The sequence below is a fragment of the Bos taurus genome, chromosome 25, assembly GCF_002263795.3.
Source record: "Bos taurus isolate L1 Dominette 01449 registration number 42190680 breed Hereford chromosome 25, ARS-UCD2.0, whole genome shotgun sequence".
Lineage (NCBI taxonomy): Eukaryota > Metazoa > Chordata > Mammalia > Artiodactyla > Bovidae > Bos > Bos taurus.
This window is the reverse complement of record NC_037352.1, coordinates 42,008,839-42,035,078: the sequence shown is the minus strand read 5'-3', so window position 1 is coordinate 42,035,078 and position 26,240 is coordinate 42,008,839. Positions and strand designations below refer to the sequence as shown.

The window sequence follows — 26,240 nt, the reverse complement described above, 5'->3', positions numbered from 1 at the left end:
TGTGTGTATATATGTGTATATGTATGTGTGTATATGTGCGTAAATGTATGGGTATATGTGTGTGTTTATATGTGCGTATGTACATGTGTGTGTATGCGTGTAAGTGTGTGTGTGCGTGCATGTGTGTATAGGTGTGTGTGAATGTGTGTGTAAATGTGTGTGTGTGTGTGTGTATACACACACAATATACATGCATTATGTTCACAGGATAAAAAAAATACAAATGATCTTCTCAATTACTGTGGAAAAAGCATCACCCAGAAAAAATCCAACACCTTTTCATGCTAAACACTCAGAAAACTAGAAACAGGAGGGAACTCCCTTACCCTGGAAGGAACCCACACCTGGCACCATATTTAAGGCAGAAAAACGTAAAACTTTCCCCCCATCAGGAGCAATGATGTCTGCTCCGCCAGCTTCTCCCCACTATCCCAGAGGTTCTCACCCTGGCGATTAAAGAAGAAAAGAGAAACAGACCGAGAAGAAAGGAGTCAGCTACTCCTGTTGGAAGGTGACACAACCTTGTACATGGAAAATGCCAAGAAACCCAGACACACACAGACGTCAGAGCTAAAAACGAGGCCACAGGACTGTGGGACAGTATACAAACACAGCTGCGCGGGTCAACACGCACCAGCAAAGACCCAAACGTTCAATCAAGAAAACAGCTTCACTGACAACAGCCCAGCAACAGGGAGGCCTTGTGAGGTCCCTGAGCTCCTGTCTGATACCTGGGGCAGCCCGGAGGGCGTCTGCGGGGACAGGAATGAACGAAGGAGCACATCTCCAGGGGCCAGTGGCGACGACCACCACCCTCTGCGTTTAAACCCGGGCTTTGGCTTTTCCACGACCTGCCCCGAGGAAGTCTGGGTGGTGGGGGACCCGGGCTCCTGGTCTCCACTGTGCTGGGGACTGGGGCAGACGGGGGACGGGGCTCTGGGGTCAGGGGTCCGCGGCGGCCGCGGGCTGAGCTGAGCCTCCGTCTTGACGCGGCAGCAGGCCTCCCCTACAGGTGCCGGCAACCCCGGGAGCGCAGGTCCAGACAAGCCCACAGCCGCCCCTCTCCCTCCGGAAATGCAGCCTCCTCGGAGCAGCTGGCGGCCCGGCGGGCAGGGGGCTCTGCCCGCTCCCCCTCCCTGAGGGCCTGCAGGAAGGACGCCGGGGACACCAGACAGAAAGGCAGGGACCCAGCTCCTAGTACCAGCCAGCCCCAAGGGAGGCCCAGCCCACAAAGCACCCAGGGAGGCACCAGACACCCCGCGCTGCCCAGGTTGACATCCCCCAAGCCCGCGAGGCCTGCACCCTGGAGGGGCAGCAGGAAGAGCGAGGGCCGGGCTGTGAGCCCACCTGCGAGGGCAGAGGGCGTGGCTGCCCAGAGTTTAGAGGTGCAAAGAGGGCAGGCCGGGGCCCAGGGGCCTGCTAGTGACTCCGGGCTCCTCGTCCCCAGACGGGCAGCCTGAGGCCCAGGGGCCGCATGAGGGCTGTGAGTGCCGGGGCTGGGCTGCCTGCCTGGGGCCTGCACTGCGTCCCCACCTGGAGAAGTCTCCGTCCGTCTACCCTGCACACTAGAACCACACACGGCCTTCGGGACAGCGCAGCGCCTGGTGGAGCCTGAGGTGGCAGCCCTGCAGAGGCAGGTGCCAGCGCAGGCCGCGGGGCCAGAGTGGTGGGGTGGGGTGCTTCACCCACAGAGTGCCAGGCAGGGGCCTCGGCCGGGGGCACAGGGCCAGGGTCTGGTTGGCGGGCCGGGGGCAGACGGCGAACACTCCACATTTTTGGCAGCTGAAGGGCCTGGTCTGAATAGTCGCTTTTCTATTCTGCAGAAGCCACCAGCTTTGCATCGCAGGGCCCTGCAGCAGGCAGGGGTGGATTCCAGCTGATGCTGGAGGGGTGCTGCGGGCACTGTTGGGTGACAGCCAGGCCCCGCCTGTGCTGCAGACCCCCGAGGCCAGGCTGGGTTGGTCTCCAGCCTAGGGGTGACCCTGGGTTCCTCTCTCAAGAGCAGCCCCAGGGACACAGGGACACGCTCTGAGCAAACAGCTTCCTGGCCACTTGACCCTCAGGTCTCCCTTGGGGGCCCAGAAAAGACTCAAACCCTGGCCCTGTCTCCCAGGGTCCCAGGCTGGTGAGGAGACACCCAGAAAGGAGCCGTGAGCAGGCAGGCAGCCCCAATGGGAGGAAGCTCCGGGGAGGCCCTGCTCTCATGCTCAGCCCAGCCCCACTGGGGAAGCGGGCCTGGCGGGCCGTCATCAGGGGTCCCGGGGTCCATCGGCCCACAGCCCCAGCAGACACTCCCCCATCTGAGACTAGCTCCTCTTGCTCCCGTTCAGGGTCGGGAGCCCCATGAGTCCATCTGGAGCGTCCGCTCTGGGACAAGCTCTTACATTCACTACGGAGACCAGCACAGCTGTCCAATCAAGAGCAGGGAAACCACCTGCCAAGGTCACACACAAGGTCACCCAAGGTCACAGGGCCAGGTGGTCCTGGCAGGGAAGAGCCTGGCAGAGCCATATTCCCACACTCCACGCTCAGCGGCCCCCAGCACGTGAGCCGGGGTCTGCAGATGGACCTCTGGGCAAACAGCCCTCCCCAGCCTGGGTAGCGCAGGGCACCAGCTCGCCTATTCAGGCCAGGGGCCCACAGGGGGACAGCTGTCCACCGGGCTCCAAAAATGCTGGCTCCTTCACCTGGGCCGCCCACTTAGCCTGAGCCCCGAGACTCAGCTGTAATTGGTACCCCACGGAATAGACAGAACTGGCGAGGCCAGTGTGAGGGGTCACGAGACCAGGATGGGGGGTCACGAGGCCAGCAGAAAGCACAGAGGTTGGGGGTACTTCCCAGCCAGGTAGGGCCCAAAGCCCACCCCAGGTTTCAGACTGCACTCTCAGAGAGGGCTGGGGTGGGAGGCCGGCAGGCGGCCGCAGTGCCTCCAGGGCTGAGCGTGGCCCTGCACTCCTGCTTTTGCCAGGGCTGCTGTGGGCAGCGCCCAGAGCATCCTCCCGCTGACAAACTCAGAACCACAGTGGGGTCCCCGGCTTCCTGCCCACCTCCCCCAAAGCCAAGAGAAAGGCCCTGAAGGAGCTGTGTTCACAGGTGCACAACCCAGGCAGACGGCTCTGATGGGCACTTCCAAGGCCCCCGGGATGGAGCCCAACTCCCTGCTTCACCATTTGACCCCTGGACGCCCCCTACAACAAGCGTTCTGCTCCCCAGCCCTTCACAGGCTCCGTTTTGGAGGCCCAGCACCCCACTGTATGGCCACATCTTCCTTAGGGGGCCTGTTCTCCCCATTTCTGTCTAGAGCTTCCAGGGAAGTTCACAACAGATGGGGGACAAGGGAGCTAAGCCAGCTGAGCGCGCCACCTGGACCCCTCGGGGGTCGATGACGCGGCCTCCCAGGAGTCCTGGAGCTGGACGGGCACTGGGCAGGGGCCAGCGTTCAGGGCCTAGTGCCTTTATCAGGGAACGGAGAGCAGGCCGAGACCCTCAGTCCCGTGACACGTGGTGGCCGCTCCCCACCAACATCCTCCCGGCTGCCGCTGGGGGCCCCACCCCTTCCTGGGCGTTCCTCTCCCCCAAGAGCACACCAAGCCTTTCTGCGCCATTGCTTTAATGGACAGACCATCAGACGCATTTGCCCAAAGAAAGAATAACTGAGCAGGGTTCTGGGCATCTCACCGGACGTAAATACACAGATCACGTTTGTACATCTCACATCAGACACGTATCCACAGCACAGGATCGCGCAGAGCGCCGCTGCGGGACACCCCTCCTGGGAGGGGCGGTCCCCCATGGGGCGGGGCCACGGCCCGCGACCACGCCCCCATGCGCTAGTCAAAGGCGTCCTACAGCCGCGCGTGGAGGAAGCTCCTGAACGGACAGGTGAGTCCCGGGACGGGACGCTCCCTGTCACCGGAGACGGCCCCAGGGCAACAGAAGGGTCCCGACGGTCACTCGAGCTCCGAGGCGAGGACAGGGGCGGCAGGCCGCGGGCAGTACGGGGCTGACCCAGTTCGCAGGCGCAGCAGACACTGCTGTCCACGCACTCCGAGGGATCAAATCTTCCTCATTCACTTGGCGTCTGACAGGGCGCGCCGCCGCGTCTCTGTGAGGTCACGATGCCGGTGCAGCTGTTCGGCCCAGTCGTCCAGAATCCCGGAGGCAGGCCCAGGACACCGAGACTTCCCGGTCACCACCTGGAGCTCCAGCACCACAGGCCACAGGCCATGTGGCGCTGATGGGCCGCGGCCACAAATGCTTTTCACCGTGAATGCATTTTGGTGGGTTTGTTTTTTTCCTTTTGGTTCAAAAAAAAAAAAAAAAAATACCATGGCAGGCTCTCAGGTATATAAAACTTGGTAATATTAGACAAAAATACAAACTTCACCGTTACAAAAAAAAACAAAATCAAACAACAACACACAGAATTTCCGTTGAATACACGTAAAGCGTAACATTTTACCAAAAATAAGAGTTTAGTTTCTGTCCAAACACGGCAGCCGCAGGGAGCAACCCCGGGCTGCAGCTCGGGAAAGCCGGGTCCTCAGGCCCGGCCACGCAGGCAGGAGGCTGGGGAACGGCATGTGATTGCTTCACGCAGTTCTCTCGAAATGGCTTAAATTAAAAGGCGGGTGAGACGGGGCAAGAAGAAACACGTACAGCCAGAAACATTTAGGAAATGATGCACGGGTGGGCATACCACGTTTATTTTAATACAGCTCATTCGCTTGCATCCTGCTAGGAAAGGTACCGTCCCCTGTACTGACTGTCACAGCAGCCTGGTGTTATCGGTGTAAATGTCTTCCAAAGAGATAATTAAAAAAAGAAAGCTAGGCCAAGAGTAAAAAGGAAAGCTTAATAATCACTTTATGATGTAAAAAAAAAAAATCCACTTAAGGCTCTCAGGGAAGTTTCTGGATAAGACTCAAACACTACGGCAAGGAGATGTGGTTCCCCAGTCTTGGCTCCTGCGTGCGCCTGCAGAGCCCGCGGCCTCCGATCGCAGCCTTCAGAAAGCAGGCTCTGCATCCTCGGCAGAAGCACCTGTGACCACCCTGGACAGAGATCCAGTCCGCTGAGACGTCAGTCCTTCCGTCCCTCGGGGCGTCCCTCCATTCCGGCAACTGTTCAGATATTTCTGTGAGTGAGTTTGTTTGTCGTGTTCCGTGGGTTTGTTTGCTCTCTTTTTTTTTGACAAGGAAGCGTCTTATTGTTTCACCGAGTGCTACAATACTTGCTTTGATGTCACATGAACGACGTATACTGTCTCTTTGTTCTCCAAAGCGTGCATGGAGACAGTTTTCACGGAGGAGAACAAAGACCACGCTGGCAGTAAGCACCGTACATAGTAGGTTCAGGAATGTAACACGCCATGTACATCCGTGTCCCGGGAGAGGGCTGCTGGCTGATCTTCACCTCACATCTGCAGGCAGGAGAGAGACAGACACTGAGAGGCCACGAACTCACAAGAGCCATGACGGCACGCACACACACGCATACACGCTGCGTGGTAGCTCGCAAGATTTAAAGCCTTTGTTAAATTTTCCAAATCAAATATGCCCCATTACCCTTTCTGTAACATCCTGACCAGAACTGGCACTCGGCTCTTGGGATCTCATAGAACACAGCTTCAGAGCAAGCCCCATTCTCCCATTGTACAGATGGGGAAAACTGAGGCCCAGAAGGGTTCTTCTGCTTTTCTCCTCACCTTTCTCTTTCTTCTGGCCTACAGCTTGGTATGATTTCTGGTGTTCCGGCAGCCATTCTGGGCCATGAGGCAATCCTGTCACCGGATGCCATCAGTGAGACACGGGTCTCTGTGACCAGGCGGGGCACATGGGTCTGAGCATGCAGCAGCTCTTCCCTGCCCTACACTGCCCGTCTGTTGCTCATCCGAACATTCACACCACACGCCCAGAGACCGAATGCTAGCAGGGAGGCAGGGACGGCACTCTCCCTTTAGGGTCTCTGTCATCAGCTGGCCCGTGGAGGCTTAGCCCGGTGGCTGCAGACTGGGAAGCACAGGCAGGTACTGATCAGCCCCTGCACACCCTCAGGACCCGAAGCCAAGGCTCGGCAGCTGGGGGCTGCTTCAGGATCTGTCTACGTGGACCCTTCCTCCCAGAGGAGCCTCCCGAGTGGACCTGGCCCACAGGCCTGAGAAGCTCCTGGCCTGGTCAGGTTCTACAGTTACACATCACTCAGCTGGGCCCTGGGTTCCCAGGCACCTGTCGCCAAGAGTTTCTCTCACAACTGTTTGTCTTGGATGCCATGGGCTCCACATACCCAGGAGCAAGGACCAGGCTCTCCAGAGGCAGACAGTCCAACAGGAAGGACCAGGAAGACTTAGCACTGCCTCCCTCCATGACAACCGCAGTTGCCCACACCCACCTCCCCTGGGAAGCCCCTCGAAAAGACCACTTTTCCCAGGCCCCCTCAGAGTGGAGGGGTGGCCAGTGAGATTAAAGCAAAAGTCACTGGGTCCTTTCACTGTTCTCCCCACCATAACCTTTCTTCCAGCCTGGAGTGTAACACGATTTCTGGAGCTGGGGCAGCCATGTCAGGCCACGAGGCTGAGCACGGACATCACCAATCCTGAAGTGGGTGTCTGATGGTACTTTGAGACTGCCGTACCTGCTCTGGTCTCTACCTTATCTTGCCCTTATTTCTGGTGTGTTGTTAGCAGCCAAACACAATTTCCAGTACAGCAACCAACAGCCCTACATGTTTACAAAGCATTTCAGACAGGATCTATCCAGCCTTCAACGTCTCATCTGTGATCCTGGTAAGCCTCAGTTTTTCCATCTGTCGAAGGAGTGGGTAAGCTGTCTGTGTGATCCCAGCAATTAAACACGGGAGCTACTCCACTGCTGCTCAGGGAGCCCAGATCACCCCGCTCCTATGATCTCTGCCTCCCGATCAACGAGGGCCAAAGCCAGAGCGGGCACCCCAGAGCAGGAGGGGCTGGGGCCAGGCGTCCCGAGCGGCAGGAGAAGGGGCGGAGGACAGGAGCGTGGAGACCCGCAGCCCGGCCGGACAGACAGCGGAAGCTCGCGGACGGATCAAGGCCAATCAGGGCGCGTCCTCGCCTGTGGGTGATTCGCCGAGTGAGCGGGCGCTGCGCCTCCCACCCCAGGATGGCGGCGCGGCTGGCGGGTGGCTCCTACCTGGTTGGCCACGTTAGGTGGGTTTTAACCTTTTTCTTTTCCGTTTTTTACCTGACTCCCTACGCCTTCCTGTTGACAGAAGGGCAGGAAGGGTGAGTGGGCCTGAGGGAGGGTGTGGGGTGGAAACTGAAGCAATAAATACCTGGGGTGTTTGTCTTTCTGTAAAACAGCTCGATGGCGCTGGCAGGGAGACACTTCCTGGTCCCATGAGCCGGCCCGGCGCGGCGGTCACGACGCCGGGCTGCTCTGGGCAGAGTCTGGCCGAGAAGGCCAGGTCCCCGATCGCCAACACTGTGGCCAGCACCTGCCACCCGCCAGGGACGGGCCGCATCTCTCCAGCTCACCGCTCGGGCCGGGGCGGGAGACGGGACCCCACGGCGGCCTGACCCCTCCCTCCAGGCGCGTGGCCATGTCCCCGCGATGCTCTCGGGGGCAGCACACCCCCCGCCACAGCAGGTCCCGGGTCGCACGGGCCGCGCAGTGAACGCACAGTGACCGCAGGCCTGAGCCACAGGGCTCCGCCCCCGCCCCCCATGCCCCCGCCGCCCCCCAAGGCCACAGGCGCCGGCCCCGCCCCGCGCCCCTCCCACAGGCCACAGGCGCCGCCCCCCGCCCCGCCGCCGGCCCCGCCCCCCGGCTGGGACTCACCCGCCTCCTCCTCGCGGTGGTCGGGGCTCGGGCTGGCGCTCGTGCACGTGCACTCCAGGTGCTCCTCCAGCCGCACCTGCACCTCTTTTAACTTCGCCTTCTTCCTGAAGTACTCCACCTTGGCCACCTGTCGGGAGAGCAGCGCGGCCGTGGACGAGCGGCACACGAGCCTGGGCGCCGGGACGACCCTTGACCCCTGACCTCCTCCCAGTGGGAAAAGCAGGGGCACCAGTGAGGAAGCAGTGAGACCCAGCAGTGAGGTGCAGCGTTTGTGGTTTGGTCCCATTTTAACTTGAGCCCAGAGGCTTGTGCCCGCCAGGAGAGGCCCTGAAGGATGCCCTGGAGGGGGAGGCTCTGGGTGACGAAAGGGGTTTGCTTCCACGCTTCAGGGATACGTGGAACAGCCACAGAGGTCGGCAAAGGTGCGCCTGACCATCAGCAGCCAGGGACCGGGGCTGCTGCTCGAGGCCCGGGACCATCCGCCCTCCGGCCCAACCCCGAGCCGCAAGGAGGAGCAGGAGGCATGGGCCCACCTGGGGCTCCAGACAAGGACCCCTCAGCCACCTGACGTGCAGCCGGCCCCAGCCCTGCAGCCTCACCCAGCTCCCAGAACAGCCCCCAGGGACACTCTCTCCATCCCTCGCTCTTCACCCAGGGACATGGGTGCGGGGCGGGGAGCAGGGCTTGGCCAAGGCCCACCTCCGGCACTTGGAGGCCTTGGGGAAGCCTGGCTCATGGGCCACAGCTGACCAGGGCAAATGGGACCCCAGGCCACAAACAGAAGCCTCCAGCCTGGGGACCCCGGGCAGGGGGTTACCCTGCACTCTGGTGGCCAGGCTGCCCACGTCATAGGCGAGCAGGCCTGGAGGCCCGTCCAGACCTGGAACGGCCACCTGGCCGCGTGAATTAACCAAGCAGAACAGAGCCGGTGGCCTGCCGGCCGTGTGAAGAGGCCGTGGCTCAGACGGGTCAGGAGCTGGGCCGGGTTTGGGGCCAGGCCCAAGGGTTTCCCAAGTCGAGACCTCGAGACCGGGTAGAGAGGAGGCCTCGGGTGGGAGCTCCTGCAGGCCTGGGGCCCGGCTGCCCCTGCCCCTTTCCCCGGGGAGAGTCCGAGAGGTGGGCAGCCAGCCTCCACCTTCCCATCTGTAAAGTGGGGACATAAGTCACATGCACCGGGGGTCACGGTGAAGGACAAACGGCCTCACGCACACATAAGCACCTGGAACTTGGGTCACTGTCCAGAGACCACTGAAGTCGGCACCTTTGCACAGAGCCTATCTAAGGCCCCCATCCAGACAGGCCAGCTTGCCGGCCCAAGCAGCCTTGTCCACTCCCCTGGGGCTCAGGCAGCAGGCACACAGGCCAGCGCCTCACCCCGCCCTGGACCCTGCTCTGAGTGCCCACACGCTTCCCACCACCCTGGCCTCTCCTGGGGGACACAGGCCACCCGAGGGCTTGGCCCTCTGGATGGCACGCCTCTGGCCAGTGGGCGCCTCCCCTGGTATCCTCTGCAGGGCAGGACGAGGACCCAGGCCCCCACGGCCGGCATGGGTGTGGGGGAGGGGGACGCTCGCCAGCCACCAGACAGGCCGCCCGGGGACCAGCGCTGGGCCCAGCAGCGCTGCCCCAGCGGGCCCCTCAGTGAAGGGTGCGCAACAGCGGCCACTTGAGTCTTTAGAGAAAAATCTTGTTTTTCTTATCACAGAAAAACAAACAGGGATTCATAGCCGCACCTGCAAGTATCCGGGCTGGTCCACCACCTCCATCTGGCCAGGAAATGGCTACATTTTTCCCCCAAGAATGCGCTGTGAATATTAAATTCTCAAAAGCGTCCTCCGCCCTAGCCAAGGCCACGATGAAGATGCTGACGTCCTTGGCGCCCCACCCCCTGGCGCCCCACCCCCAGACCTACCTACGCTGCAGCCTCTCGGAGCCCACACCCCACGCTCTCCCCGCCGTTTGTCTCGGCTGCTCCTGAAAAACCAGACACTCGGACTCCCCGCCATGGAGCTGCCCCACCTGCGGGGTCCCAGGCCAGACCCACCCAAGCACACCACCCCATGACGCCATCAGCCTTCTGAGCCAGGCCTTGGGTCCCTGTGCCCGCCAGCCCCCATGAAGCAGGACACCCCCAGGAGGGCCAGGGACAGCCGCGCCCTGCAGGGCCCCCTGACGCAGGTGGGAGGTGGGGTGTGGCACTGCGGAGGCCAGAGGCCCCCCGAGAGGTCCCAGGTCCAGAATAAACAGCAGCATCTCCCGAATCCCACGGGCCAGGCCCATGACTCTCACAGCAGCCTCGAGAGGGCACGACCGTGGCCCGCTTCACAGACTGAGAAACAGGCTGCACGGACAGGGCCTGGTTCACAGGGAGGGGTCCCGGACTTGCAACCAGCAGGGCCCCTGAGCGTGCCTCTCAGCCAGGGGACATCCTGAGTTCGCCAGGCAGGGTCACTGGGGCCCTGCAGCCCCAAGTCCACTCAGAACTGAGTCCGGCTCCCGGGGTCACGATGGACAGACCGACCTGGCTCCCAGGTGGGTGGCGGGAGGCCTTCTCCAGGCTCGGTCTAGAGGCCACAGTGGCCGGAGAAGAGAACCCAGCCCCAGGGCCTGCGGCCGATGGGGTCTGCCCTCCCTGACCAACTAGGGCTCAAGTCGGGCAAGCAACGGGCGCCTCGCTGCACAGGGCAGGGACTCAGGAGCCCGGCACGGAGGCATGCTGCCAGAGCTGCTGCCTCACCCTCACGGCCCGACCTGGCTCCCGGAACAGCAACGGCTGATGCGGCCCTGTGGGGACCCCCACCCAAAGCACAGGGCCCCTGTCCATGAGGGGTGCAGAAGCCCATCCTGGACTTCCCCGGGTAGACACGCCAGGCCCACCTCCCAGAGGCCGGAGGTCTGGCGAAGTCAGACTGCAGTTAACTGCCCAACATGGCCGCAGAGCTGAGCCCGCAGCTGCCCTGAAAGCAGGGCCGCCCCAAACTCCCAGCACCCGTGAGGCTGGAGGCCCACCCGGCGGCGGGGAGCCGCTCCTTCCGCCTGACCCGCCGCCGCCCACGCCCAGCTCCACCTGTCCCGGCCACAGAGGCTCAGGTCTAGGGGCGGGACCCGCATGTCAGCCCGCACCGGGGGGGCAGATGCCAGGCGCTGGCCTTGCTGAGCGGGGTGCCGGGGAGTGGCTGGGACCCCTGCCCACGTGGCAATACGGCAGGTCTGCAGGGGCTCCAGGGTCCACGAGCCGCCCCCAGGGCAGGCCCCGGAGGTCTCAGGCCGCCCTCCATGGAGGTCACAGCAGGGCTCTAGGGGCCAGGCCACCGACCTGGGCGTGTCCTGACCCCGGGCCCGGAGCCCCCTGCAGCTGAGGGTACCTACCTGGTTCAGTCACCCGGGAGACCGTCCCGGCCTCCCCGCCCTCTCCTCCCAATGAGGGGCCTCGGGCTGTGCGTCACCCTATGACCCCCAGCACCCACCCCATGTTCAGTCTGGGCCTTGAGGGCCGCTCTCTGCTCGGCCTCAACCCCAAATGGAACAGGGACGGCCCCTGGCCAGGCTGGGGGGTGGGCATGCTACAATGGGCCTCCTGTTCCCACTGACCTCTGTCTCCTCCCGCCAGGACCCCGGGGTCTGGGGCCGGATGTCTCCTTGCCGACCTCCTGATGGCAGGGCGGGAGGGGCCCTCCCCGGGAGAGGCGGGTGGGCGAAGGCGTGCGGGGTGCCGGATGCGGAGCTGGGTGGTCAGGCCCCCCGCGGCAGGCTGACCCCACTCTGGGCAGATGGAACTCGGCTCTCCCGCTCACTGGTCAGGCCGCTCCGGCAGACGGAGCACCTGCTCTCACCCACTGAGACCCCCGAGGAGCTGTGGACCACCCGCCCACCCTTAGGATGGACCAGGGGAGACAGAGGGTCACTGCCCAGCCTGGGACCAGACATGGCCTTGCCCTCACACCATGGGAAGCAAGAGTGGGAGCCGTGGGGGACCCCAAAGGCTGGAGCCACGGGCAGAGAGCCCGCTCCATTTCCACTCCCCTGTACCTCCAGGCCCCTGCTGCTGGCCCAACAGACAGGCTCCAGCATCCGTAAGCAGGACCATCTAATCTAGGGCACCCCACCCCCAGGCCCAAGAGACAAAGACCTCAGTTCCCTGGACTCCTGGGGCTCCTAAGACCCCTCAACACACCACAAGGAGGGACCCCCAGACCCAACGGAAGCCCAGGAGGCTGGGCTGAGAGCCAGGGCCACCGCTGAGCCCACAGGCAGGCATCAGGCCTGCTTCCTCCTTGAACCAAGGAGGACACAGCAGTGGGGCCCGCGGGGTGCCCAGGGCAGACGACCCCCCACCCGGAGCCTGAGGCCTGAGGCAGGAGCCAGCACGCCGGGCAGGCACTCCAGGGCACCTTGGCCCCAGGGGAGTGTCCACCTGAGACCACAGGCAGCCAGCCGTGGAATCCACTTACTCAATCTCCAAAGCACGCAGAGGACCAAGTCCCGAGGTCAAGTCAAGTCCCAGTTAGAGTCTAAAGTGCTTCTCGCGTGCCAGCTACAGGGTCCTTAACTCCACACCTCACTCTGGGGCCAGAAGCCTGGACTCAGGCTCGCAGGTGATCGGAAATAAATCCCAGTGGAGAAAAGAGTTCTACTGCACCCCCAGAGCAGAAGTCCACATTCCAGGAAAACTGGAGGCCCGGCTGAGTGGGGTGGGGCGGGGGGCGAGGGGGTGGGTGGCAGGGGCTCCTCCATGACACGGTGCCAAGTCCACGCCCAGGGCCACAGGGACCACAAACCACCCGGAGACAGACCTTCCGTGGGGGCAAGCAGTCCCCATGTCCCAGACCCACTCCCCCGAAGAGGCAGGTGCAGCCAGAGGGGAGCAAGCCCAGGCTAAGAAAGGCTTCCAGACATAGGGCCAGAAGCCAGGCCCGAGTTGAGCTGCCCAGTGACCTGAGGATGCAGAATTTCCCCCAGATTCAGAGGACAAGCCCCAGTATGTGTCCTAGGAACCTGCCCTGCTGCAAGACCCCGTGATGCACTTAGCGGTCAAACCAGCCAGCCTCCCGCCTGGGAGAAGGCCTCATAGTGAGCACTGGCCATGTACTGGTTCCCAGGAGCCCAACACGGGAGCAGAGACATCTGACCCAAGCCGCAGGGCCTGTGGTTCTCCACGCAGAGCACACCTTCCTGAAACAGGGGGCAACCTGGCCCCCAAAAGGACCCCCCTGGCTGGCGCCCCATCAACAGCACGTCCAGTGGAGAGGGACTCCCTCCCAGGTTTCACAGGGGCCAGAGGTCTAGCATGACAGGCGGTGCCTGGCCCTGCAGCCTGAGTTCTGAGCCAAGTTCTGAGCCATGGTGGGAGTCAGCCTCCCCACCCAGCCCCAGCCTGGGGCTCCCTTCCAGTCTCGGTGGGGAGAGGCTCTCAGGGGACGCCCAGCCCCCTTGCCACCACCAGAGCCCCCACTAAAGTGCCCAAGAGACCCTTCCAGAGCCTGGAGGAGACACCAGGCAGCTCTCAGCTAAATGGCTGGACACCATGCGAAACCCGTCGGCAAAGCCAACCACTTTTCTTGTGGATCTTAGGATCTCGTCGTCCTAAGACCCACGAGAGGCCCTTGGAGAGGGGACCAGACACCACCCCTAAACTACCCACCAGGACCCAAGCCCCAGTCCCGCCCCCGGGCCTCAGTGTGCCAGTCAGAGAAATGGCCGCATCCTCCGGCTCACCAGCCACAGCTGGCCGCCGCAGGCCAGGGATGCGCAGGCTCACCTTGACGTTCCGGTGGTGGACACGCGACGGCTGGCACTTGACGCTGCTCGTGTTGCAGCAGCCGGTGCAGCGCTTCACCTCCACGCACGGCGGCCAGATTAGGAAGTTAGCGGACGTGGGGTCCACCTGGCTCCGAGGTATCTCGTAAATGACAGTCCTGGTCTTGCAGACCGCTGGGATGGCCTCCTCTGCAGACGTGAGAGGCGGGTGAACGTGCCGGAAGCCCCAGGGCTGCAGCAGCTCCCAGGGGTCCAGGCAGGAGCGACCCACAGCCCATGGCTTCCGCCCACGGGACATGTCACCCAGCCCCTGGTCCAGCACAGGCAGAAAGACCCCCCAGCAGGGCGCCGCTGACTGGCCCGAAGGTGAGCGGTAACCTGAGGGCTGGGAGGGGAGACCCCAGAGGGGCAGGGTGCTGCAGAGAGCCTCCCTTGGGGTGTGGGGGCTGAAAAGGGGCTCACACAGCCCCTGAGGCCAGCTTGGAGCTGGGACACCACCTTCACTCAGGACCGGGGGCGGGGGGGCAGCTCTCACCTGCCCCCCCTCCCAAGGGCCCCGCCTCCCACAAGCACATTTCCAGTGGCCCCCAAATCAAGAGGGCAGGGTGCTGGTGACCCAGCCACCCCAGTGCGGGAGGGGGCCCCACTCACAGTGCCCAACCCAGCGCCCACCAGCAGGAAGGATCTGGGGAGTCTAGCCAGGCAGGGCCACAGCCTTCAGTCTAGCCCCAGTTCCGTTCAAGGGCAGGCCCCCGGTTTGGAGCAGGACAGGCCCCCATCAGGCCCGAAGACTCGAGGCAGCACACGTCACCCGGGAGGGCCTGCTGGCCTCAACCAGGAATCGTCTACCCACACACCACGCCCAAAGGCAGAAGCTATAAAATTCATATTCTTGGAAAGACAGCTCAGACAGAGAGAGTCACATGCCCAAGGTCACAAGGAGGACGGACAGCTGTCAGGATCCCCAGGTGGCACGGGACTGGGTGGTCACACCCCCCAACTGCACCCCTGGGGCAAGGTCTCCCCTCAAAGCTGAGCCCAAGGCCCCAGGAGACCTCCATCAGCCAGTCACTCCTGAAGGGGCCAGGCAGACCCCAGATGCTCAGAGTGGGGCCAAGGGGCCAGGACTGCAGGAGGTGGGGACCCCGGAAAGGGCCCCCCAGGCCCAGCATGGCTGCACCCACCCCTCCGCGGGGCGGCGGGGAGCACTCTGTGCTTGATGTTATGAACTGCAAATTAAACACAACCATCCTCCAGCGAGGCTGCCTCCAGCACAGGCCCCAACAAGACCGGGCACCTCAGGAATTTATGGCGGCTCCCCGCTTCTGGAAACTCTTGGCCCAGGCCAGGCCTGCAGCAGGGAATGGGGAGGGGGGCGCGGGGCCTGCACAGCAGAGAAGAGACGGACCCCGCGTCCTGGTCGGGGGGGAGGACGTGTCCCCGGAGCCCCTCCACAGCCCCCCAGCACAGGGACTCACCGATGCTCCTCTTCCTCCGGATGGGCACTGGCCGCTTCTCCAGGGCATGCTTGGCGCCGTGGCCCCCGTGGGCTCTCAGACTGGTTTCCAAAGGCTCCTCAGCTCCTACAGGAAAAAGAGGAGATGCCAACCGTCTGCCCACACCTGGGCCCCTGGGGCCTGCGCAGCAGCACACCCCACCGCCCTCCTCGTTACAGAGGGGGTCCCTCTGTACCCACAAGGGGGGGCCTCCAGACGTGTGCAGGATGAGACTCCCAATGCGGCCGGCACGAGGCTCCTGCCTGCCCTGCACCCCACCGTGAAGCTGCAGGCCAGTGGGGAAGGGCCTGCAGCCAGCCCGCCCGGGGCGCCTCCTCAGGGAAGCTGGATGAGGGCTGACCCAGGGGAGGTGCCTGAAGCCAGCCCGCCCTGCCCGCAAGGCTGAGCTGACAGGCCTTCTGCTGCTTGCTGGACAGCGCACCTTGGACAGCGGGCTGGACGGCAGACCCGCACAGGCTGCAGCCGCAACTTTTCCACCACCTCTGCTGCCTCCTCTGCTGCCCTCATTGACCCAATCCTGGCTGAGCATCCCGGCCTTGCAGGGGCATCAGGAGCAAGGCCAGACGGGGCCTCGGTCAGACCCCCCTAGTCCCTGAACGTCAGCCTGCCATGATGGCGAGTCCGCTAGAACCGGAGCGGCGCGTCCGGAGCCCAGCGCCCCGTGGGGGACACGGCTCTCAGGAAGGAAAGAGCTTTGAGTGGCCCCAGAGCCAAGGTCACCGCTGGGCCTAGCGCCCCAGGCTGGCTATAGCCTCCTCGGTACACACACCACCACCCGCTCTGCTCCCAGGGCCCCCAGACAGGGCTCGGAAGGGACACACACCTGCCGTCTGGGCGGACCCCGCCCAAGGACAGCACCTGCACCAGGGTAATGGGCCCTCAGACCTGGTGGGGCATCTCCCCGCCTCTCCCCTCTGTCACTGCTTCCCCCACCGTTAACCAGAGGCAGCGGGCTCTGAGAAGGCACGCCTCCAGGGCCACAGCTGCCCAGGGAGCCCGTTCTCACCACCTCCCCTCCCCAAGAAGCTCCAGTGGTATCCCAGCCATGAGCCCAGACCTGAGGACCCCCGTCCCCGATGTGCAGCACACAGAGGCCGTGGAGACTGTCCACATGCCGGCAGTCTGAACCTGCACTCACTAGAAACGAAGTGCAAACACAGAGAATGCAGCGGGAGCACAAGATGCGCCACCGTGCACCCCGCCGTCCAGGGGAACCCAGCTCTTCCCTCAAATGACTCAACGTTCCACTGCCGCTAATTTTTTCTGAGACCCAAAATAAGATCAGAACAGAACTACTCATGCAGTAAGAATTTCCCATCTACCAACTGTTACAAGAAGCATTTTTTCACGAAAAAAGTGACATTATGAGTCACGTCCTGGTGGTGGCCATCTTGCCATCGCCAAGCCCAGGAGCAGGTGGTCAATCCTGAGCTTCTAGGAGACAACGCAACGGCAGCAACGCAGGCCGCACCCCACCCCGCGCTCCAGCCAGGCAACAGCGGCCTTCCGCGACATCGTGGTGCCGTGCACACAGTAGGGGCTGCCGCCTCCCCACCTCAGAAGAAACTGAGGCCAAAGCTCAGAAGAGCAAGCAAGGCCGATGGCCGGCAGGAGGCCCCCGACTGCCTGCCCCACACCCAGGTCTCTTGCCCCTGAAGAAGCAGAGAAGACAAAGCCTCCTCCTGGTCAATCAACTGTTCTGCAACCTGAACCCAGGACTCAATCCCCAGCAAGAGTAGCAAGAGCTCCCAGTCAGACAAGCTCATCCACTACCCTATGGAGACGGGTGGTCCGGAAACTCAGCCCAGACATTGCTGATGGGGAGGCAGCCCTCTGATTCATGTGGGTGGAGATGCAACAGGCAGGGATCCCCTTCCCAAGAGAAGGCCACACATGAATCACACCCGAAAATGGCTCTCAGGACAGTTCATCAACTGGTTTTCCCTTCTGCCTCTTCTGCACAGATGTCCGAAGGATAGAGAGCCGTCTTCCAGCCGTCAGTCCTGGAGGAGCATTAATGGCCTAATGGGATGATATTTATGTATCCTTACTCAATGGCCACGGGCGCCCAGCCAGGCTTCAGAGAACAAAGCTCCCGCGCGGCTGAATGCTCTGCTCTCAGCACGCCCGACACACAGGCCGCAAACTCCATGCTACTGGTCATTAAAAGACCACATGTTGGCCCCTGCACCCAAAGGTCACACGTGAAAAACCAACTGTCCGGTCCGTGAGCGCGCTCGGAGCTCGCGGGCGCGGGCAAGGAATCCACCGCCTGCGGGCCTGGGCGCAGCGACTTACCTGGGAGACGGGAACGGCCCGGCCCTGGAGGCCACGCCCACCTGCCAGTCACGAGGCCCCGCCCTGGGGAGGAGCCACTGCAAACCCGAGTCTCCTTTCCCGCTCCCAGGCGTAAGTCTGCAAGAGCTCCACTCGGAGCTGTAAGAGGAAGGACGGACACCCAGGCCAGCGGGTCTTCTCTGCACCCAGCCGCCCCCTCACTGATCCCACCTCTGGCTGACCCTGCTGGGGAGTCCTGGGCCTGGAGAAGTAACCTCACAGCAGTTTACAACCTTTCCTAGCAGCGGGATCCATTTCTACTCATTTGGGGCAGAAACAGAAGGTGGGGAAAAGACACCCACACCCCCCAGCCCACTCCTTCTGCAAAACATGCTACAGAAGCAACCAGCTCAGGTCAGAGCTGAGAGGGGGACCACCCAGAGCTCTGATGAAGGAGCCGGCCCGGGGGTCTGTGTCACAAAGGGTCCCGGAGGGACACAGCTACTGAACAAAGGAGACCCTGGGGCCCCTCGAGTGTTCTCAGCCCAAAGCTCACCAGGCACTAGGAGCTCCCTCTCAGACCCCAGCTACCCTAACAGGTGGGGGAGGGAATGAGGCGGTCCACTCTGTCCACTCCCTGGGGCAGGAGGGAGCAGGCTCCCAGGGCTTTTATAAGGGGGCAATTTGAAACCAGCCCGGAGAACCGGCTGCTGCACCCTTGCTTCTTCTGTTTGGACCCTCCAAGGAGGCCATGGACCCAGAAGTCCGCAGGTCAGGAATGCTATCAGCATGACCCCAGAGCTGCAATGCTAAAAGCATTAATGGGGGGGGGGGGGGGGCGGGGCTGCAGAAAACAGAATAAGAATGGTCCCAGCAGAAAGTGAATGGCCCATTTCCCCAACACAACCCAAAGCCGGTACTGCGGGAGGCCCAGCCTTTCCCAGGGAAAAAAACTCTGGGAAGCCAGTCCCCTCCTTGCCCAAGTCCATCAGGGAGCAGCAGAATGCAGGCAAGTGTTCTCCTCGGCTAACCAAAGCCAAACCCTTCTCCCCAGGGTTACACATCAAGGAACCAGATCAAAATCCCCCCCTGGCCCCACTCTGATCTCCAAGTGAAATTCTACCCCCTTCTTGATAAGGATCAGCCAAAGGATTTCCTGGGTCAAGAAACTACAGAAACCATCGCCCTTGCTAGAAAATGGTTTTGGCATGAAATGAAAATAGTTCAGGCCTTTCCACCACCATAATTAGGTACAAATTTCCAAATGACTAGACCATGTGATTTTACTTAATTCCTCCACTGCCCCCCTTTTTAGAGTAGTTTGCAGCGAAAGAAAAATCTTCATTTCACTTAAAATTCTCCCAGCCAACCCCTGGCTAATTTTGGTTGCCCTGTTTGACAAGCTCATCTGGGGCTCCTTTTTGTCCAGTCAACAGTAAGTTTTCTGACATGAGTATCCCCCTAGCTAACTCACAGTGGAGTTCCTGCCACAGAAATGCGGGCCAGAACCCTTGTCCTCTAGGAAGAGCTTCCTCTGGTCCACAGGCAAGCACAGCCACCCAGCACCACCGGCTCCCAGCCAGGCCAATATGGGTCGTCAGCACCTCTGCCCACCTGGGGCCAGTCCAACTCTGCAGCCGACACTCAAGAGCTTCAGAAGTCTGCTTGACACTGTTTCCTAAAGCGGCTCAGCTCCAGAGCCTGAGGGGGAGCCCCAAAATAGTCCCCAAACAGCAGAGTGTCCAAGGCGCGCCTTTTTTATTGGCTCATGAAAACAGAAAAACACAGGACTCACAACCACAAGGCCCAGCCCGGCAGCAGGAGCAGAGCAAATGCGCACCGATGACAAAGGGGCCCTCGGTGGGGCGGTGGGGGGCGGCACCGCGTACCAGCTTGCGCCCAGGTCGGGGCTCAGCGCCCAAGGTCTGGGCTGGCTCCTCCTGGCCGGAGGGCAGGCCCCGGACCGCACACCTGGCCGGGACGCCGGCGCCCTCTATGCGGCTTAACTTTCTGAGACACATTCGGCATTTTCCTTAAAGCAAAAAAACAATCCCTGGGCGAGTGAGCAGCCCCGGCCGCCGCCGGGAGAGAAAGTGGTGATTGGAAGAGAAACTCCTGACTCATCCGCCTGGGCTTTTATGGCCCGGGATTGGATTCTGACCTTTCGGTGCGCTCCTGCGCGGCGCCCGGCCCGGCCCGAACACGGGAGGCGGCACAGGGCGCACATACAGCCTGCCCGCCCGCCCGCGCCCTCCCCGCGCGCCGAGGGAAGGGGCGCGATTTACCTACGGAGTCTATCTCCAGGAGTCGCTGGAGGTCCCGGATGCTGTGGATCTGACTGTGCGCCAGCCTCTCAATGACCTCGCGGGGGATCTCGGCTTCCTGCAAGCATAGCAACACGGTCAGCGCCCGTGGCTGCCCAGAGCGCCTGGTCTCCCACCCGGCCCGCGCGGGCGCCTTGCAGGAAGGCCGCCGGACCCCCAGCCCGGGCCCTGGAGCCTAAGGCCCAGGGTGGGGCTGGATGAGACCCCCAATACAATTCTCCGTCCCCATTCGTGTCTGCCCTTTACAAAAAGAAACGGGTCCCCACGTTTAAATTAAAAAACACACACACACACACACACACAAAACCCACGGGGCCCCTCTGCCCAGGGGTGTCCGTTACAGGTCTAGGGGTGGCGAGGGGCCCGGGGAGCTGCTGGTCTAATAGTGAAATCAACATCGAGAAAGATCAAGTTGAAATGCGTCACGGACCGGCGACGAAAGTCACGGCAGCCCTAACACTTTAATCTACCCGAGGTTTAAATTTCACACCCGGAATCCCGACCGAACCTGCGGGGGAGAGGGTCTGCAAACACGCGCGCGCACACTCACACTCGCCCCACCCCGGGCTCCGGCCCAGCTGCGGCCCTAGCGCCGACGAAGACGCCCCAAATCCAGCCGCGACTGGGAGGGGCTGCCAGGGAACGTGAGGGTTAAATATCTATCTCTCGCAGCTCCGGGTCCCAACCCAGACCACCCCCCACCTCTCGGCCTCCCCCTACTCTTTTCAGGTTTTTAAAGGGAGTAGGGGGTCGTGGGGGTCTCAAGCACTAAGTCCCCACGACGGGGGAGTAGAAAGTCATTTATCACAGCACAGCTCACGAGGATTCGAGATTGGGGGTGGGGGTGGGGACGCGGGTGGTGGGAGGGCGAGGGCTCCCGGCCCGGCCCCGGCTCGCCTAGCTCAGCCACCTGTAAGCAGGCCCCGCGCGGGCGGGACTGCGCCGGCCCACCCGCCGCTCCGGGCGTGGGGACCGGGACCCGGGGTCTGCGGCTCTGCGCTGCTCACCCTGCCTTCCGGGGGCTCCCGCTGCAACCGCCCCTACCAGTTTGTCGGGGGCTCTTCCCTCTTCCCCGGCTCCGCGAGCTCACACACACGCACACACACACACACACACACACACACACACACACACACACCCCCTTCCGCGCTCCCGCACCCCAATGCTGCATTGTCCGCCGCGCCCTAGGTCTCCCTCCTCGGAGAGGAGCCCGCGGCCCCCGAAGTTTCTCCCCACTCGTCCACCCAGCCGCCACTCCGTCCCTCCGCGGCGGAGCGACGCAACACGCTGGAAACTCACCAGACACACTTAGGCATGGCAGAAAATAGAACCCAGTTAGGAAAATTTAAAAACCGACCACCCTAGCAGAAATCAAAACGCGCCCTGCAGAGCCCCGGAGCCCGGGCTCTCGGGCCCGCGGGCGGCCTCAGGGGGCGTGCGCAGGGGGAGTCGGAGAAAGGACAGGGCGCGGGGGTGGCACCCACCTCGGCCAGGGCATTGGCGAGGTACCCGCAGCCGAGGAGCAGCAGACAAGCCCAGGTCCTCATCGCGTCCCGAGGCACCGGTGGCTCGGCGGGGAGGCGAGGCCGCGGGGCGGGCGCTCCAGCCGGGCTCCTGTGACGGCGAAATTCAGTACCATCCCTCAGGGAACGCGGCCCGAAGGAGGGTGGCGCGGAGAGCAGGGAGCCGACGGAGCGCGCCCGGCGCGAGCAGCGAGTGCGGAGAGGCAGGCAGCGCCAGAGAGGAGGAGGAGCAGGGAGTGCGCGCTTGCCGCGCCCGCCGCGCCGGGAGCCTCCTGGGCCGCCGGGTAGGGGGTGGGGACGGAAGGGGCGGAGGGCGGGGGCTGGGCCTCTTCCTTGGTGCGTTCCCGGTGCTGGCCGCCGCCGCGCTCGTTCCCCGGCGCTGGCTCTAGGAGCGACCAGGCCGGTAATTCTGCATATTTGCGGGCGTCAGCCCCGAAAGGGACCCCCGAGCGAGGCTGGAGCCGCTGCCGCCGCACCACCCATCACCTGTCTGGACGCCCGGCCAGGCCCGGCGCGGGCTCGCGCTCTCCCTGCGGGCTGCGGGCGGCCCTGCGCGCCCACCAGCGGCCCCGCGCTCGCCTCCGGCCTCCTCTCGCCGCCGCCGCCGCCGCCCGGCCGGGCACGGCGCGGCCCAGCACGGCGCGGCCCGGCGGCCTGCGTGCGCCCCTCCGCGGCGCGCCCTCGGCTCCGGCGCCGCGCTCCGCCCTCCGCCGGCCCGAGCCGGGCAGCGCCCGCGGCCGCTCCGCCTGGCAGCCGCCGCCCGCCCGGGGCCTCGCCGCGCGGGCCTGAGGGCCGAGCCGGCGCCGCCGCCGCCGCCGGCAGAGAAGGAGGAGGAGGAGGCGGCGCGGGCAGGCCCGGCTCGCCGGAGTTGTGCGGGCTCCGTGGGGCGCGCGTGTGGAGCCGGCCGGCGGCGGGGAGGGGGTTATAGCGCAGCGCAGCGCCCCTCCCCCGCCCCCTCCCCCTCGCCTCCCCCGGATTCCGGGCCCCGGACCCGCACCTCGGAAGCGCGTGGGGGCCGAACGGGCCGGGCAGGGCCCCGCCGCGGCCGCAGTGAGCACACACACGCGCTCGCGCAGGCAGTAAAACCCATCAAGGCCCCGGGCCTGGCCCCGAGCACAGCCGCCGGGGCTCCGCGCGCTGCCCGGGGCTCCCCGGGCGCCCCTCCCTAGAGTTTGCCCACCCCCCAGTGCCAGCTGCAGCCCTGCAGCACCGGACGGGGAGGGGAGGAGGCGGCCGCAGAAGCGCCGCCGTCGCCGGCTCGCCTCTCTCGGGCCCCAGCGGCGGCAGAGGGCAGCGCCCAGAGCTGCTACGCCAAAAAGGGCAAAAGCGAGCCGGCCCCCGCCTCCCGCCCCCCGCCCTGGAGCTCCGGCCTCTGCACGGTTTGGATCCCGGGCCCCCGGCTCCCCCGCCATAAAAGGAGGGGGAGTGAGGCTCTGGTGAGAGGTGGGGCGGGTTTAGGGGCGCGTCTGGGACACTCACCTGGCGGCTGCCACGCGCCCCCGCCCGGAATCCGATGCCTGGGGCGTCTGAACGAGGAACCTCCACCCACATTCCGGGAGACGAGGGCGCCCCGGTCGGAGGAGGGGGCTGCCGCGGACCTCGTCCCCGCCCTGGGGTCCCGCACCCCCAAGTCCCCGCGCCCTCGTGGAAGGCCTGGCGGCGGTCTGAGCCAGAAACTCGAGGGCTGGAAGGGAGGAAAAGAAAAGAGCCGCTCGAGAGGAGCCCGGGCGTCTCAGCCTCCCGCGCCGGGATCCTACAGAGCGCCACCTCCGGCCACGGCGCCGCACAGAGCGATGCGGGGGAGCGACGCGAGGGAGGCCGAGGCCTGAGCGGGGCTGGACGGCGCCCCCGCCACCGAAGGGCGGTGCGCCGAGCTGGGTCCCTCCCGCCTGCCTAGGCAGGTGGGACCGCACCCTGGCGACGGGTCTCTAGAGGGGCGGAGAAGCCCCGGGATCAGGGCTAGATGGGTAACGAGCCAAGTGACCCCGCAGCTAGACGGAAGGCCATTAAAGGCTAGGGACTGCAAGTGGCTGGGTGGGCTGAGGAAACAGAACCCCGCCGGCCCGAGCCCTCCATCCCACACCCCCATCCTCCGGGCTAGGTCCCTGCCCCCACCCTGGCTGCCCTCCGGCCAAAGGCAGTGAAGGCGCAACCCTCCAGGCGTTCTTTCATCCTCGGCTCCTCGGGCTCCAGCATTTCAAAGGCCGAGTCTAGTGGGCCCTCGGTGGGGGGCGGGGGGGCCCTCAGCTTCCCCCAGATTCCGGGGAGGAGGGGTGGGCCCCTCCTGGGATTCCCAGGGGGCAGGGTCTCCCAGCGTTCAGCCCCCCAGCGCACCTGCCTCTCTCCCCTGCTAGCCTCACCTGCAGCCTCCCCCTCCCCCCAAAGCACGCACTCGGGGCTCAGAATGAAGGAGGGCTGAGGCAGAGCTCGGGAAGCCTTGGTACTGTCCGTGTCCACCCAAGTAGACTTTCCATTGCACTGGAGGGAGTCCGCTGGATGGTTTCCAGAAGGCAGCAAAGAGCACACTGCTTGGACTCAGGCTGGACCCCTGGCGGAGCCCAGAGACTTCCTGAGAGTTGACTGCATCACACCTGCTTGAGCATCGAGTTCCTCACAGGCAGAGGGGACCTGAGGACCCCCACGTCTTTGGGGCTGAAGGACTTGGTTTGATAGCCGGTGTTCGAATGAGGAAATGTCGCATTGTATTGTAAGGGCTGGGGTGGGGGCTCTTCTGGCTCCAACCTCTGTACAGAGGCTCGCTAGTTCCTGGGGAGGGGGGTTCCACCAGCTTTGAGCAAGTGATTCACTCTGTGCCCCATCCCAGCCTGGAAATTCAGTGGCTCCCAGTTTGAGTTTGGGACAGAAATGTGGGTTTGGGGCAGAAGAGAAGAGATCTGGGAACATGGAATGGGGGCATCTTCTACGGGAGCCCAGACCAAAGTTAGAGAGCAGGCGAGATGGGGGTGGGGGGCCCGACGGAGGCATCCTTCTAATCGCTAGCGGCTATTAAAAATAAAACCTCGGCTCGTTGTCATAGCGACCACGACAACAGCCGCTGCCCAGGGTGGCACAAACTTGTGCAGCCGGTGACAGCCGCTTTTGGGGGAGACTCAGGGCAGACTCACACTGGGCCACCAAGGACAGCCCGCCCCCACCCTCCCCCCTCCTCCGGAAAAGCCGGCAGAAGGAGATCCCTAGGCGCTGTTTCCTAGACCTTGAATCGACTTGAGCAAGAATCACCAACCAGGACGGGAACCCACGCGTGCGGGGACTCCCCGGCCCTGGCGCCTCTCTCCAAGGCCCCTTCCCCTTTCAAATCCCGGCGTCTTCATCTCTGGGGAAGGGGCTGAGTGGGGAGGCGGTTTCAGATGGAGGCTCGGCTGCGGGAGAGGGGACCCTGGGTCCCGAAGCCAGGCACGTTGGGGGCTCCGGCACCTGCCCAGCCCGCCTGTCTTGCGATCCTGGCGGCTCAGGTGTGGTCACGTGCTCCTTTCTGCCCAGGAATCGAGTTTCATTTCCAGCCGCTATTAGGCGGTTCACACGGTTCACTGCAAACATTTGATAAAGAGGCTAAATATACATTGGAGTCGGAGGAGGCGTGGGCGGCCTCGCAGAGCGCAAAGGCGGGGCTCCGCGGGGCATCCCCGCCCAGGCCGAGAGTCCGGCTCGACCCCGACCAGTTCCAGGTTCCCGGTGCTCCCACCCCAACCGCCCCCCGACACACACACACAGTTGGGAGCCCAGGCTCAGGACACGCGGCCCTGGCAGGCTGTGGGCGCCCCTTGGCAACCAAAGGCCCCGAGGCGGAAGAAGGGGGCGCTGGGGGGGAGCTCCAGGGAGGGTAAGTGCTGGTGGGAGGTGAAGGCGCACCTGGCAGCCCGGGATGTCCGGTCGCCCCCGGAGCCGGTGCTTCCGGGCTATCTCCAGCGTCCCGGCGGCGCGCCCCGACGTGCAGCGGACCCATAATTAAGGTGAGTCAGGCGCTACAAATAGGTGCAGAGAGGGACTCCCGGTGCAGCTGGGTGACTGCGCGTCTGCCCCTCTCTGGTTCCTCTGGGCACCGCCCATGACCCCCCCCCCCCACCCACGAAGGAGCGGGAAGGGCCTGGCCACTCCTGGAGAGGGGGGCTCCTTTATTAAGGACCTGAGGCCAGCCCAGGACCCTTCACCCCACAGCCCGCCTCGCCACGTGTGCAGTGCTGGCCTGGGGCCTGGCACCCGTTGGCACTCCATTGTTGCTGTCACCCTTTTACCATCCTTTTTTTTTTTTTTGCAGTGGGAGTCATGACTAACGTCCACTGGACACCTCGGTTTCTGAGTGGCCCCTGGGGGAGGAGAGCTGCCCCACAACCCCTCTTATAGATGCCAGGAAGTTGGGCACTGCCCGCAGCCCCAGAGTGCAGCCCCGGACAGCCACTCCTGGGCCAGCTCTCCCAGTGCTGGGGGTGGGCGCCGTCTCAGGCCTTCTGGCCCTGCAGGTTTCAGGGGGGCACGAAGAATGGTGGGGCCTCCTGGCAGTGAGGGCCTCAGGGCTGGAGCCCACACCTGCTCAATCCCCATCCCGAGGGGCGCTAGCTGCCTTCTGCCCCGTGACCTTGGCTTTGCTGGAGCGCTTTGTCCCTGCCCTGCCTTGCATCTGAAGAGTAGGGGCCGGCAACCTTGCTGTGCACGGCTGTCTCCCACCACCCAGCCTCCTGCCCAGGGAGGCGATCCCCACGCACCACCTGCAGGTCCTGGCACCCCAGGCTCGGGCACAGCTGCCTCCTCCTGGGTGGCCAGCTGGGCGTCCAGACCCAGGTCTCTGCCCACTGCCAAAGCAGATCTCAAAACAATTTGTCATGACGAAACACCACATCTCCCTTTATCTCTGGGCAAGGATTTCTTGGTTCAGGGCAATTAATCCAGGAGCGGCCTCAGCTGAGTGGGCAGCTCTCCTTGAAGATCAAAAGTGCCAGGCGGGTGTTAATTAAGTCATCATCTCAGCCGCCCCAGGCCCCGGTTCAGGATCAGGCCTTTCCGGTCTGCCCT

General features: G+C 63.6%; 1 protein-coding gene across 8 annotated transcripts; it reads right to left on the bottom strand.

Annotated features, from left to right (window-relative positions):
- Positions 1-4,670: 4,670 nt before the first annotated feature.
- On the bottom strand, positions 4,671-25,267 carry PDGFA (platelet derived growth factor subunit A). 8 transcript variants are annotated; one of them, XM_024984702.2, is made up of 8 exons: positions 22,692-22,707; positions 21,174-21,303; positions 19,651-19,747; positions 15,050-15,154; positions 13,573-13,760; positions 7,815-7,941; positions 7,167-7,235; positions 4,671-5,422 (listed from the first exon to the last, which is right to left on the bottom strand). In XM_024984702.2, the coding sequence occupies exons 2-7, from the start codon at positions 21,234-21,236 to the stop codon at positions 7,180-7,182; spliced, it is 636 nt and encodes a 211-aa protein (XP_024840470.1). In that variant the 5' UTR covers positions 21,237-21,303; positions 22,692-22,707; the 3' UTR covers positions 4,671-5,422; positions 7,167-7,179. The 8 variants fall into 8 exon arrangements, with proteins under 8 accessions (XP_024840470.1, XP_024840469.1, XP_059737174.1 ...); XM_024984701.2 differs by lacking the exon at positions 22,692-22,707 and adding an exon at positions 22,210-22,484; XM_059881191.1 differs by lacking the exon at positions 22,692-22,707 and adding an exon at positions 21,699-21,715.
- Positions 25,268-26,240: the final 973 nt, after the last annotated feature.

What these genes read in the sequence shown, in the direction of transcription:
- PDGFA (XM_059881190.1), bottom strand. Translation starts at nt 22,763, where the DNA reads ATGTGGGTGGAGGTTCCTCGTTCAGACGCCCCAGGCATCGGATTCCGG. An exon ending in GGGCGCGTGGCAGCCGCCAG is followed by an intron (nt 19,748 to 22,691) that starts GTGAGTGTCCCA and finishes CTATGCTTGCAG; the next exon opens with GAAGCCGAGATCCCCCGCGA. An exon ending in CCTGGAGATAGACTCCGTAG is followed by an intron (nt 15,155 to 19,650) that starts GTAAATCGCGCC and finishes TTTTTCCTGTAG; the next exon opens with GAGCTGAGGAGCCTTTGGAA.